We start from the raw sequence: 14,361 nt of genomic DNA on the forward strand, positions 1-14,361 counted from the left end.
ATTTCTGTCATGAAACTCTTCAAATATTCAATTAAGTTGGTTAGAAAAACATGCACTGCAATTGTATCATGTCGAAGGCAGTCACTGATTATGCATAAACTTATATTCTGAAGTTCAACATCATTGTAATAAATGACAAATGGATGCAATGTAGCCTGGCTATTCTCCCAGTGGAACCCATGAACAGCATCTTGCACAATAAATGAATCATTTTATGAAAAATTCATCAAGATGACCAATTCTCCTGTCATTAGGCTTTCCTTTGTTGCCTTAATTGGTAGCTTTGATGTTTAGCAATGAGTCATATGATGCAAGAAAGCAAGCTTATGCAGAATCAGCCAAAAAAAAACCCTCCCATTTCACCCCTCCATTCCCAAATGCCTGTCCAGCTCAGCCTTAAATTTATTTAGGCTATCAACTTCCACAACAAAAAATGGAAGTCTGTTCCACCAATCAACTACCCGCTGGCTAAAGGTAAATTTCCACACATCTATTCTATAACTGACTTTCCTCAATTTGAAACTGTGTCCCCTCAGGTTATTAATCTGAGCAAGAGGAAGAATTCCGTCAGCTTCAGCTTGCTCAAGCCATTCAAGGCCTTATACGCCTCAATCAGATCCCCAAGCAGGTGCCTAGTCTCCAGCCACTGCAATTTGCAGAACTTAAGCCTTTCTTGGTAGGAGCACCCCTTTGTTCCTCTCACCAAGCTTGCTGCCCTTCTTTGTACTCATTGTAGCAACTTTACATCCTTCCTAAAATGAGGCCTCTAGACCTGTACACAGTACTCTAGGTGTGGCCTGACCATTGCCTTGTATAACGGGATAATCACCTCCCTTTCCCTGATAGCAAAATTCCTATATATCATTGACAAGACTCCATGACCTGCCCTGGCAGCCCGTCTGCACTGCTAAGCAAATTTCATATTCAACTGCACAATTACCCCCAGGTCTTTTTCACTTTCCACTTCCCTGAGTGTAGTACCACCCATTTGGTATGTTTCTCTTCGGTTACTGCTACCCACATGCAGTACTTTGCATTTGTCAATGCTAAACTGCAGTTGCCACTTCTCAGCTCATTTGCCCAACTTATCTAGATCCAGTTGGAGTAGCATGCTGTCATTAATAACCCTGCCAACTTTTGTATCATCTGCAAACTTGGACATTATACCTGATATACTTTCAATAATATCATTGATAATTAAACAAAACAACAATGGACCAACACCAAACCCTGGGGAACTCCACTAATAACATTTGTCCACAAAGAGCAGTGTCCATTGATTAACACTCTCATTGATTACTACTCACTTCTCCCACTCAACCATCCCTTTATCCATTGTAGCAATTTACCCTTAATACCATATCCCTCCAATTTGTACAGCAGTTTTCCATGTGCAACAGTATCAAAAGCCTTCCTGAAAAGGAAAGCGTTAGTGATGACAGGAAAGGTTAAATATCTTTGCACTCAACTCTTCGATAAAATCTTCTGTTGTTAATTGCTTTGTGTCCAGTGTATCTCTGTCAGTGTGTATCCATTGCTTGAATTCAATAATATCTTCTGGTTCATTGTTTTCAAAAATATTCTCTAGAAACTTTTTAACTAATCTATTCCTAGACATTTTCCACATGGATGAAGCATACAATCTTTTGACTCCAAATCACAGACTGTTTTACTGATGAGAACCGTGTAATCACATTCAACAGGACTTGCTGCTAGTATTAACTTGACATTTTGATGGATTGTGCATACACATACAGAATGTGTTCCTGGTGCCAACTGTGACACACCACTTGGGTCGAAGTTCACAAAATTTAGAAAATCCAATGTCAGATCCATTTCTATCTCGATAAGTTATAAACATTTCCTTCTAGTTGCTGAGTAGTAGTCGCTTTTGCGTTTGCATTTTTATTCCATCTGCATTTCTAATGGAAATGTAATCTTTCTTTCCAGGGAATATCCGACTAAATTCATCATCTTCAAAAAATTCCATCACCTTTTGCTTTACTTGCTCAGAAAGCTTTTTTCCTAGCTTTTATCCAGGTATGGCCATGATTCCTTCTTCTGCTTTAAGTTTTCTAGTTTTCTTGACCATTTTTTCTGAGACACAAAACTCTTCATTGTTTTCTTTATGGACCAACTAAATGGAGCTAGTGTTAATATTTGAAGTATTTCTGAATGACTTGATACCATAAACTTTTCTTTCAATTCTTTCATCAGCTCACAGTAATCTAAGCAGTTTCCACACTGATGACTTGCACTTGGCTCCAAGATGTCATTTGGATCCAAGCAACCCATAGATGCAATTTTACTGGCAATTACATCTTGTACTTGAGTAATATTCCAGAGTTCTAGAATGTTCATCAGTTTTTTTTTTTTTGAAATTCGTTTTTTTTTGGAATTCTGGAATATTCTAGAATATTCCAGAATTCCAAAATTACTCTATTTCTAGATTATTCTAAACATTAGGCAGAATTAAGGAAGTGTTCTGCAACAAATTTGAAAGTGTCTGCAATTCTGCCCAGACACGATAGGAGGGAGTACATGATGAGATCCTTGTCAATCAATTCGGCTCTGGAAGAAATGTGCAAGGCTCAAGGGGTAGAATTTTTTTCAGCCTGGTCTGTGCTTGTTAACAGGAGAAAGAATGCTTCCACAGGGATGGGATACACTTAGATAGAAAGGGTGCAAGAATATTTGCTGATGCCATCAAGGCAGTGTTAGGTGGGTTGTAAAACTGCAAGCTTGGGGGGGGGATTCACAGACTGCAAGGTTAAAAGTAGCCGCAGGCAGAGGTGTAGGTGATTCTTGCACTACTTCTATTAGAATAAGCAGCGACTTGGAGCGAGGGGTACTGGGGGTTTCAGGGACTGATGGCAGTCTTTGTAAAACAGGTGGGTATATGGGATGTGTTAGGGTAACTAATAATAAGAATAGGTACATGTATACTTGCATGTATGCTAATGTTAGAAGTATAGTAAATAAATTTGATGAATTTGAAGTGTTGGTCAAGACATTAAAAGCGGATATTGTTGGGATAGCAGAGACATGGTATCACAGATATAAGGAATGCAGAACTGGAAATTGGAGAGTACAATGTGTATAGAAAGGATAGACAGGATAGGAAGGGAGGTGTTATGCTGTTAATTAAGAAAAACATAAAATCAAAAGAAATGCATCCAGTTGATATAGATGAATAGTGCACTGTTAAGTCACTTTGGTGTGACATAAGCACCGCGAAAGCAAAAATAAGAGTAGGAGTGTGTTATAGGCCTAATGACTCGATTGAGTACAATGAACAATTGTACAGAGAAATAGAGTGGGCTAGTAAATCAGAATGTCTTATAATGGGGGATTTTAACTTCCCAGATATAGACTGGAACTTATGGATTGGTCTCTCACACACCAGTAAGATTTTTGTGGATTTATTGGATGATTGTTATCTGCAGCAGGATGTTCGATAAGGGCAACCAGAGAGTGTAATACTCTTGATCTGGTTATCAGCAGTGATCATTCTTGTATTAAGAATTTGCAGATAGAGGAACCATTAGATTGCAGTGATCACAGTGTACTGATGTGGGATTTACTTAAAGATATAATTACCATCAGGGGTAAAGAAAGGGGTTTTTGCTTCCGTAAAGGTGACTACAGTGGTCTCAGAGTGTTTTTAAATTCTGTACAGTGGGACCAACTGATGATATTACCAACAGCAAATTCTAAGTAGGAAGCATTCAAGGAATTAATAGTGGAAGCTACTAAAAGTTTCATACCTATTAAGAAATATCGTTCAAGATTTAGGCCTAAATGGTTGTCAAATGAACTAATGAGACTCGTAACAGAGAAGAAAAATGCATGGGATGCATATAAATTTTCAGGTGACACAGAAGCCTATGATATATATATAAGCTAGTCTGTAATCAAGTCACAAAGGAGGGCGCCTCCGTAGCCAGGTGGGAAGGAGCAGCAGTGCGTAGCACACGCTTCTTGATTAGACCGGGGTTCGAGCCCGTCACCACCAAATACAGAGGATGTGGAAAGGTCGGGAATGACCACCGCATATCCCCGAGCAATATGGCCTTAGTTGCTAATGCTCCAAATAACAAAAAAAAAAAAAAAAAAAAAGTCACAAAGGAGGTTAGGCAGGCGAAGGCAGATTACGAGAAATCTTTGGCAAAGGATGCTAAGAAAAACAGCAAGGATTTCTTTACTTAAATAAACTCTAAAAGGAAGGGGATGAATCTGATTGGTCCACTTGATATCGATGGTTCGACTGTTGATGAACCTGCTTAGATAGCAAACAAACCGAATGAGTATTTTGCATCTACATTCACACATGAGGAGTTATTAAGGTTTGAAAATGCCACAAGGTTATCAAATTATAACAGGGTGCTTAATGATTTTGTAATAACTGAGAACAAAGTGGAGGAGAAACTGTTGAAGGTAAACATAAGAAAGGCACCTCGGATGGATGGGATCTATCCAGTTATATTAAAGGAGGCAGCAGAGGAAGTAAGCAAACCCTTAGCCATAATTATGAGAGCATCCTTGGACTCAGGGTAGGTCCACACAGACTGGAGATGTGCAAATGTATTGCCAATTCACAAAGGCGGATCGAAGGGTGACATGAGTAATTACAGACCAGTTAGTTTAACTTCTGTTCCAGGTAAAATAATAGAGTCACTGGTTAAAGATGCATTACAGGATCATCTAGACAAGACTGCAGCTATAATTCAGACAAAGCATGGGTTTGTTAAGGGAAAGTCTTGTCTGACAAATCTGATTGGTTATTATGATGTGGTTACAAAAGAACTGGATGCAAAAAATAATTTTGATATCATATACTTGGATTTCAGGAAAGCTTTTGACACTATTGCGCATGGAAGACTACTGTACAAATTGGAGCATAATGGTATTAAAGGTAATTTGCTACAAGGGATAAAGGGATGATTGAGTGGGAGAAGACAGGGGATGGTAATCCATGGGTGCTGCTCTTCGTGGACTAATGTTATTAGTGAAGTCCCACAGGGTTCGGTGTTGGGTTCACTGTTATTTTGTATATTTACCAATGATATTGATGAAGGTATATCAGGCTTAGTGTCAAATTTTGCAGATGATACAAAGGTTGGCAGGGTTGTTAATGACAGTAATGGCAATGTGCTACTGCAACAGGATCTAGAAAATTTGGGCAGATGGGCTAAGAAGTGGCAACTGAAGTTTAACCTTGACAAATGCAAAGTACTGTATATGGGTAGAAGTAACCCAAGAGAAACGTACCAACTACGTGGTACTTCACTCAAGGTGGTAGAAAATGAAAAGGACCTGGGAGTAATTGTGCAGTCAAATATGAAGTTTTCTGAGCAATGCAGACAGGCTGCCAGGACAGGTCATGGGATTTTGTCAATGATATATAGGAATTTTGCTAGCAGGGAAAAGGAGGTGATTATCCTTCTGTATAAGGCAATGGTCAGGCCACACCATGAGTACTGCATAGAGGTCTGGAGGCCTCATTTTAGGAAGGATGTAGATTTGCTTGAGCGTGTACAGAGAAGGGCAACAAGATTGGTGAGGGGAATGAAGTGATCCTCTTACCAAGAGAGGCTTAAGTTCTGCAAATTTCTGTGGCTGGAGACTAGGCGCCTACGTAGTGATCTGATTGAAGTGTATAAGGCCTTGAACGGGTTGAGCACGCTGAATTCTGATGGGATCCTTCCACTTGTTCAGATTATGACCCTAAGGGGGCATAAATGCAAATTAAGAAAAGACAGATGTACAATAGATGTGTGGAAATTTGCCTTTAGCCAGCGGGTGGTTAATTGCTGGAACAAATTTCCATCTGTCGTTGTGGAAGTTGATAGGTTAAATAAATTTAAGGAGGAATTGGACAGGCATTTGGAGGGAATGGTGATTTTTTTTTTGGCTGATGCTGCATAAGCTCATACACTTGCTTTCTTGCATCACATGCCACTACTTTTTTTTTTTTTTTTTGGTAGTTGTTGGCGCATCAGCTTCTGTGGCCATAGTGCACCTCCCAAAATTTTTGCAGTACTTTGATCCAAGCCCGAGGCGGGATTCGAACCCGCAACCTTTGGGTTGCCAGGCAGGCACTTTACCCACTTGGCTAGCCCAGTCGGCCATGCCACTACTACTACTACTACAAAAAAGATCTCACAAAATAACAATATGGCACATAAAACTACTTGATGTTTAGGCTTAATTTTTAGACCATAAGTGCAAAGACACAAAACAGATAAACCATGATCCTTATAGCTGAAACTCTGCTCTTTCCAGTTGTGTTAAAAATGAGAGAATTGAAGATGTCGCACATTAAGATATTTGTCCCTTAAGATAGGTCAAATTTGATTTTTCTAATTTTGAGTCAATCTTTGAAGGAAAATATTTCAGCCAAAAAACAAGTATAAGAGCTGATATTTAGTTAGGCTGAATTCATGCAGATGTTGAATGGAATGCCCAAAGGTTTTTATTTCAAAGTTGACTTTCAAAAGTCTTGCTTAAATTTGTTGGGGCAAATTTTTGGTGTCAATTTCAGACCCCACTGTAAAAAATGTGAAGGTTTTTGAGCCTGAACACCAAAAGTTTTGCATTCTCTGCCAAAAGTTAAATAGGTATACCAAGTTTCAGAGCACTACCTCTCACCGTTGTGCAACAGTAACAATTAAAACTTTGAAAATTTTTTGTGATTTATTCCGCATAACACAAATGACCTACACAAAAAAGGTGCTGGTGCCTCAAGCATACTATATTTTGAACTGAAATTTTGCACAGCTTCATTTGAAACCTGTTTAAACATCCACACCAATTTTCAGCAAAATTGAAGATGGTCGAGCAGGGACCCCTAGGTCACTTGACACAGAATGACCCGATACTGATGTAAGGATATCTATTTTGACGTCTGTCTCCTGATAATATAAAGATGGGGAGGATGATTAATGACAGCATATCTTAAAACTTTGGTTTTTGAAAAACTGGAGAGCATATAACTGTAAGCAGGAGGCAAGCAGATTTTTTAGAGGAAAAAAAAAAAAAAACAGTAGGAACTGTTCTGTTTTAGAAATTCTGAGTCCAAGTAGTGTTTAAAATGACCATGATGTCCAAACTTTGCTGTCAAGGGCATTTCCAAAGCTTCAGCAGAAAAAAGATCTATCTTAAGTACATTTTTGTGTTTTTCAACTGACAGAATCTCCTCTTGCATTGAGAAAATGCCAAGTATAACCTGGAATAATCTGTTATATTTCAAACTTCCTTGTGCACTTTTCACTTCCCCAATAAAGACCACAGCATGCACCCTGTTTCTTTCTTCTTTCATAATAGTGTTTATGAATTTTTACAATTAAACTGTAAGGAATGATACTGCAGGATATCTATCACTTCATCTATTATTATTATTTATTTATTTTTTTTTTTTTTTATTCTGAACAATATTGAGAAATATTACTGTCCCTCCTGTAACAGCAACGGAGCTTCCTTTTTCTCACTTTAGAAATAACTATTTTAACCCACAGATCAACCTAAAGTTACTAATATGGTTTTCCAGTTGAATAACATCACCAGAAAGTGAATACATTATTCACTAACCCCCATTATTTTGATGATAGTGGTGTCCTAAACAAAGCAAATTAGTAAAGAAGCTGGATACTATTTCAATGCACATATTGAAATATGTGTGAGAAAAGCATATCAATACAGGACTAAATAAACTAAAATAATAAATAATAATAAAATTATCATTATCAAATAAATTTTTTATTTGAATTTGTTAAACTTGAAGTTCATGAAGATGACAAAACTATGCCAAGATTTAAGGTATCAAAGGACATGCTGATGCTTCTACCTGGTGGAAATGCTGATGGGTACTGAAAAATAAAACCACTGTTAGTTTGCCAAAGAAAAAACTTAAGGGTCTTCAAAAATATTTAAAAGACATCACTACCTGTTGGTATGGAAATCCAATCCAGGGGCATGGGTGACTCAAGAAATTTTTCAAGACTGGTTTCTTCATCGTTTTGTGCACTAGGTTAAAAAATATTGCAAGGAAAACAATTTACCATTTAAGATATTGCTGTTGATTGATAAAGCACCAGGTCACCCAACAACTGTGTATGACTATCATGAAAACATAAAGGTAATATTCTAGTCTCCGAATACAACTTTTCGCATATAGCCCATGGATCAAGGTTTCATACAGACATAATTTTAAAAAGTATTACCTATGAACAACATTTAGACAGGCATTAAAGGCTGCTGAAAGACAAGAGAGAAAATCACTGAAGCATTTCTGGAAAGAATACAACATTTACAAAGCTGTAATTAGCAACCTGGTAGAAATGACTAGGAAATTTTAATTAAATCTAGAGGAAAATGATTTTATTGAATTGTGGCAAAGTCATACAAAGGAAATGAGCAATGAAACTTTAATGGAGCTTGAACACCAGAGAAACGAAGACAGTGTTTCAGAGGAAGAGCAAAATGCTGAACCACTAAAACTATTTGAGACTAAACAGCTAGCAGAATAATTTAATATGAATGACACAGGACTGCTTGGCTTAGAGACTCAGGATCCAAACACCAGAGTGGTGTTTGGATCCTGAGTAATTCTGAGAACATTAGAGTAATCCTGAGAACATTAGAGTAGCGCATGATGTTATTGCATGCTATAAACTGATTTATGATAAGAAGAAAAGAGCTACAGTACAAACATCACTGGAGACAAGTACATGTAATTCCATAAATCAGAGAAAAAAGATTCAACACTGTCAACAGCTGCAGAGTCGAGCATATAGTAATCGAATAGTATGTATATGTATTCATAATGAATATGTAGTATGTATTTTCACACAATTATGTTTTTATATATGTGCTCTATATTCACACTGAATGAATAAATTTTCATTAAATTAACATTCTTTTCATAAGCAGTATCTGTTTGGCTTTAACTATCCTCTGAAATGAACGTAGATGTCAAAAATATATTGGGTTTAAGCACTGCTCGACTTACATGGTTTTTCAACTTGCAGAGAAACCTTCAGAACAAATTAAAGGCATAAGTTGAGGACTTACTGTGTATCATTTATTTAGCAAAAGAAAGAGAGATCATTACTTTTTAAATGTTAGCTGTGCTAGTCACATCAGTTAACAAATACAGTAAAAATAATGCTCAATACTAATATATGCTAGCATGCCTAAAAATGGATTAAAAGAAAACTGAGGTTTCTTTAGATATAACAGTATTAGCATTATAAGTGGCAAATGATACAAAAAAGCAAGATAATAAGCATCAGCAAAAAAAAAAAAAAAAAAAATCCCCACACCACGTCCATCTCTTCCAATAATCTGTCTAGTTCTTCCTTGAATTCATTAAAGCTATGCACTTCCACAACAACAGATGGAAGTCTCTTCCAACAATCAATCACCCACTGGTTGAAGGCAAACTTCTGCACATCTATCCTGTAACCATCCTTCCTCAATTTGAATTTATACTCCCTCCTCCTATGTGTAGTCTGAGCAAGAGGAATGATGCCATCAGCATTGAGATTATCAATCCATTCAAGACCTTAAATGCCTCAACCAGATCACCTTGCACATGCCTAGCCTCCAGGTACTGCATGTAGAATTGAAGCCTTTCTTGGTAAGGCTCAGCAATGAAGCCTGGGGAACTCCACTAATAACATCAGTCTGTGAAGAGCAATGTCCATTAATAATCACTCCTTGCCACTCAACCATTCCTTTATCCATAGCAGCTACTAGCCCTTAATGTCACACTGCTCTAGTTTTTACAGCAGCCTTTTCAGTGCAACAGTATTAAAAGCTTTCCTGAAATCCAAGTACATGACATCAAAGTTATTTTTTACATAATATATTTTAACATATAAAAATAAACACACTCACATGTTCATCAACTGAATATGTTAACTCTCCATCATCATACAAAACAAACCATCTCCGCTGCCATCTCTGTAAGAAAAAAATATATATATACACATAACAGATAATTCTAAATAAAAACAAGCATTATTATTATTATTATTAAAAATGCAGTGCTATCAAAAAAAAAGATATCATGAAAATTTCACGTGCAATAAAGCAATCATTTAATAACTCCAAAGTGAGGATTCAGCTAAATTGTGACTAAATACTAAAAATAAATACAGGTTTTTAATTTTCAACCTATCAAGACCTTTACAGGAAGAACATATTTACAGGACATAGGCAAACACAGGATGGAGGGGGGGGGGGGTTGCAATTAAGAATACTTATCTCCAGATAACAATATAGAAGTTCAATAATATTAGTATGGCCAACTGATGGAAGAATCAGACTTTTGTCCATCTTTCAACTTAGCCAGACTCACTGACTCTGACATGCAGCAGCCTATTCCAGTGTTCAGCAAACTGCTGCCCATAAGTGAACTTTATGAGGTCCAGTCTTCTGTCATTTCATGAAATTTTATTTTTGTGCTCTATGGTTCTTGTCTCACCTATGCAAGAGAACTGACCTTCCTCACTCATTTTACTGTTGTTGTTGCCCCATGTTGTTGTTGATGCCAAATCTGTACATGTCCATCGGTGTGGAGTAAATAACGTGACTCATCCGACCAGCACACCTTCTTCCAGTCTTCTAACGTCCAACTTGCATGCTCTTTGCACTAGGCAAGTCTTTTATGTTGATGAACCTTGGTTAAGAGACAATACCGTAGGGGTCGTCTGCTGATATAGCCCACACATGCGAGCGTGCAACACATGGTCATGCTAGATATTGTTCTGGGTTGGCCCAGGTTGTATTGGGTAGTCAACTCTTCAACAGTGTTGCACCTGTTCGCCTGCACGAGTCGTCGGACCCAGCACTCACCTCTAACATCAACCTTACGCTGACCTTTGCAGTTTTGCCATCGGGTCGTTGTTTGACCACTTTGACACCAGTCCTGGTATACTTTAACTACAGCGGCTCTCAAACACCCCACCAGTTCAGCCATTTGGGAAATCAAGGCACCAACTCGTTGAGCACCCACAATCCATCCTTTTTTCAAAGTCTGATAAATCCTTCCTTTTACCCATCACGCTCGGAATTTTACTACCTACTGAACCATTGACGCCTTATCTATGCTACGTAGGTCGACTAACTGTGCACTCTCGTACCTCATGTGGTCAAAGGGTCACATTCAGTTTTCATAGGGGTGGTCATAATTCAATGATCACTCAGTGTATAATCAGCAAATCAAATGTCATGGATTCCAGACATGCCTATCAAAATGCACTGATCGATATCTAATCAGGAAATGACCTATACAATGCACGAGTAATACTGTTGCATCCGAAAGAGCAGGCCTAAAATATTTACAAACTATAAAAATATTGACAAAATACTAAACTATTTACAGATATACAAACTATATCAGGTCCCTTCATCACCTAACATTACAATGGCACATCAAATGATGGCGGGCATGGTCATATAACAGGCAGTGAACTATGTGCATGAGGTTGGTGAATGTTATGAAGGCAATTATGACTCAATAAGTGGCATAATTGCCCTGCCCTCTTCTCCCATTGGCTTGAATAAATATCCCTAGGAGGAAAACATTTTTAGTATATAAAGAGTATGCATAATATGCATGTGCATGTTTGAAATTGGCACACTTAATAGCCTTACTGGAAAATGGAAAAGACTAAGAGATTGGTGTTTTTATTTTATGTCTAAAACTTTTTTTGCATTTTAGAATATGTAAAATAAGTACTGCAAAACATTTTAAAAAGATGAAGATATGTACTGGTATTGTTTAAGCAGAATTAAAAAAATTAAAAATAAATTTGGGGCACCTGCCATGGGCCTGACCTGCCACCATTTCTGCTACTTTCTGGACAGTACCATTGGGTTAAATGAAAATTGACCAAACAAGAGGATTTCATGTCATGACCTTATTGAGTAGCCACCAAGTCACTAGATTTAATTTCCATTGATTTTATCCCTGTAGGTCTATTTAACTCTCCACTGCCCATACTCCTAAATGGAATAAATATGCTTGCACAGCATCTGTGGGATGCCACACTTTCTTTTATTTATATATAAAATAAATCCTAGTGTTTTTACTGAACTGAAAATGGCATTCTATTAATTAGGATTTGTTTAAACTCAATTACTAAATATCAAATAAAAAAAATAATAATACCAAGTATAATCTGTGTATTATGAATGCAAATTAGGTGTATTCTATGATCGATTTGCCTGTTTTGCTGGATGAAAAATGTGTGCCACCAGAGTCTGAAGAACTCGGCCACGGTGTAATAAAATCAGGGGAGAAATTACCATATCGCCAGGTCTACTACTGGGGGAGTTTGCAAATCGCGGGGAGGAATGCACAAAAAAAAACAATAAAAATCCCTCCATCCTTGGGGGTGGGGGTCCGAACTAGTGTTCTTTATAAGCGTTTACTCCTCTTTCCCCTAGCAGGGGGAGGGGACGGCCTGCTGTCTCCTCCCCCTCCTGCCACTCCTCTTTCTCCTCTGGTGGGGCATGGGCATGCCCCACTATTTCAACAGGGGTCATCTTCCCTATAGACCCCTTGCTTCCAATTTCCAACCTCCCAGTCTTCCACCTCCCCTCCCAACTCTTTCTCCTTACAACAGCACCTGCCCCACACACATACAAATTTAAAACACCAAAATTCATGCCCGACCTATTAGGAAATCTTATCACCTCCAGCGCTTATCCCTTATAGCCCCTATAAGCATCGTATAATGTACCATCTGTGCCCAAAAGAAAAGAATTTTTATTTTAATTTTTATTTATTTATTATTATTATTATTTTTTAAATTTATTATTACTTTTTTTTTTTTTTTTTTTTTAAGGTCCTAGCCACTGAAATCTCAGGAAAATAGGTGGTAGGACCTGCCAGAGCAAACTTTAAGGGAACAACTGGCTGGCCTCCACGTGGCGGAGTACGTAAACGACAGGTCCCATCTGTGGCCTGGCGGCTAACAAGCCAGAGGAACAAGGAGCACAACATATTACACAATACACGATCCACACACTTTTAAACCTCTGTCCTTGACAGCGTACTGCCTCGATACAAAGAACATACGCGGAGATGGGGTAAATGCCTGGTGCCGTTAGACACAAAAATACTCTGTATAGCAATCGTAATTATTGTGTGTAAATATTGAGAAAACACGCCGAAAGTAAAAATTTTCATTTGCGAAGATTTAAGTTAAGTTTTACGCCAGCAAGCACCTCATTCTGTTTATGATAATATAAGGCACTGCAATTGTTTTGCTTAAAATTTAAAACTGAAGCTAGATCAAGCATTTTTTTTCCTTTTTAATTAATAACGCAACAATTCACTTTTGTTTGCTTGTGGACGCCGATTAAAAGTTTATCAAAAGAGAGCAATAAAAATAAACAAATAATAATAAATAAAATTTCTAAATTTGCGGCCGTCCCGGAGTATAAAATTTCTATTTATATTCCGGGACGGCAGCATTGAATCAGAGGAGTATTACACAATAGAAAAATACAAGAATATTACGTAGTGACAAATGGGCCTGGAGTACTGGGGTCCATAGTTTAACAGATATTTATTTAAAGTATACCCAGTAAAATAAAATAAAATAAAATAAAATATAAAATAAAATATTTTATTTTATTTTATTTTACTGGGTATACTTTAAATAAATATCTGTTAGAATATTACGTATTTAGCGATCTAGGATGCAGAGGGGGGAAATCCACACAACTCAAACCGAGTTCTGTTGTATCCCCAGCCCTTACCTAGGCTGTGTCGGGTTACAAAAGTACATCCAATACAAGATTACCGAAATTCAAAAGATTAAAAGAGAAACATAAAAAATATTCATATAGAGAATAAGTATGATAAAGACTAATGATGACATTACTTATGGAAGTAATTTCATCAAGGCACACATGAAATTTCTAAACGCCTTCCCTCCATCAGGTAATTTAGTTTTCTGCACCGCGAGGATAATTATTATGCACCTGTAACCAAACCATTAAATTATCTAAAAGTATTTATTTAAAGAGAATAGTGAAACTAACCTTGGTCCTATTAACAGTGACAGAAAAATCCCAGTCAGGTGCAACAAACAAATAGCCGCACTTACACACCTTCCTTGTGGCCTACAAGAAAAAGAAATAAAGAATTTTTTTTTTTTTTTTCATTTCGATTAGTATAAACTAATATACAATTGACTAGTTAACTTTGCATCAAGACAGTAAGGAGATCATACTGATGAATAACACTTAGAAGAATTGGAGAATTCAGGCCTTATCCAGTGAGAGTGATGGTCCATAAATATAGTTCTGAGAACAGCTACACTTTCCCAGTTCATCATTAAA

The 14,361-nt window shown here is 37.3% G+C and overlaps 1 protein-coding gene across 1 annotated transcript in view; it reads right to left on the bottom strand.

Moving 5' to 3' along the window:
* LOC150076491 (uncharacterized) overlaps positions 1–14,361 on the bottom strand; it is a 392,042-nt gene that overhangs the window by 235,396 nt on the left and 142,285 nt on the right. The window contains exons 2-3 of the mRNA XM_090387905.1: positions 14,062–14,142; positions 9,901–9,966 (exon numbers count right to left, since the gene is read on the bottom strand). Coding sequence (XP_090244031.1) covers positions 9,901–9,966; positions 14,062–14,142 — 147 coding nt within the window. The remainder of the gene's footprint in view (positions 1–9,900; positions 9,967–14,061; positions 14,143–14,361) is intronic.

Source organism: Mastigoproctus giganteus, chromosome 13, assembly GCF_048544385.1.
Source record: "Mastigoproctus giganteus isolate SK-2022 chromosome 13, ASM4854438v1, whole genome shotgun sequence".
Lineage (NCBI taxonomy): Eukaryota > Metazoa > Arthropoda > Arachnida > Uropygi > Thelyphonidae > Mastigoproctus > Mastigoproctus giganteus.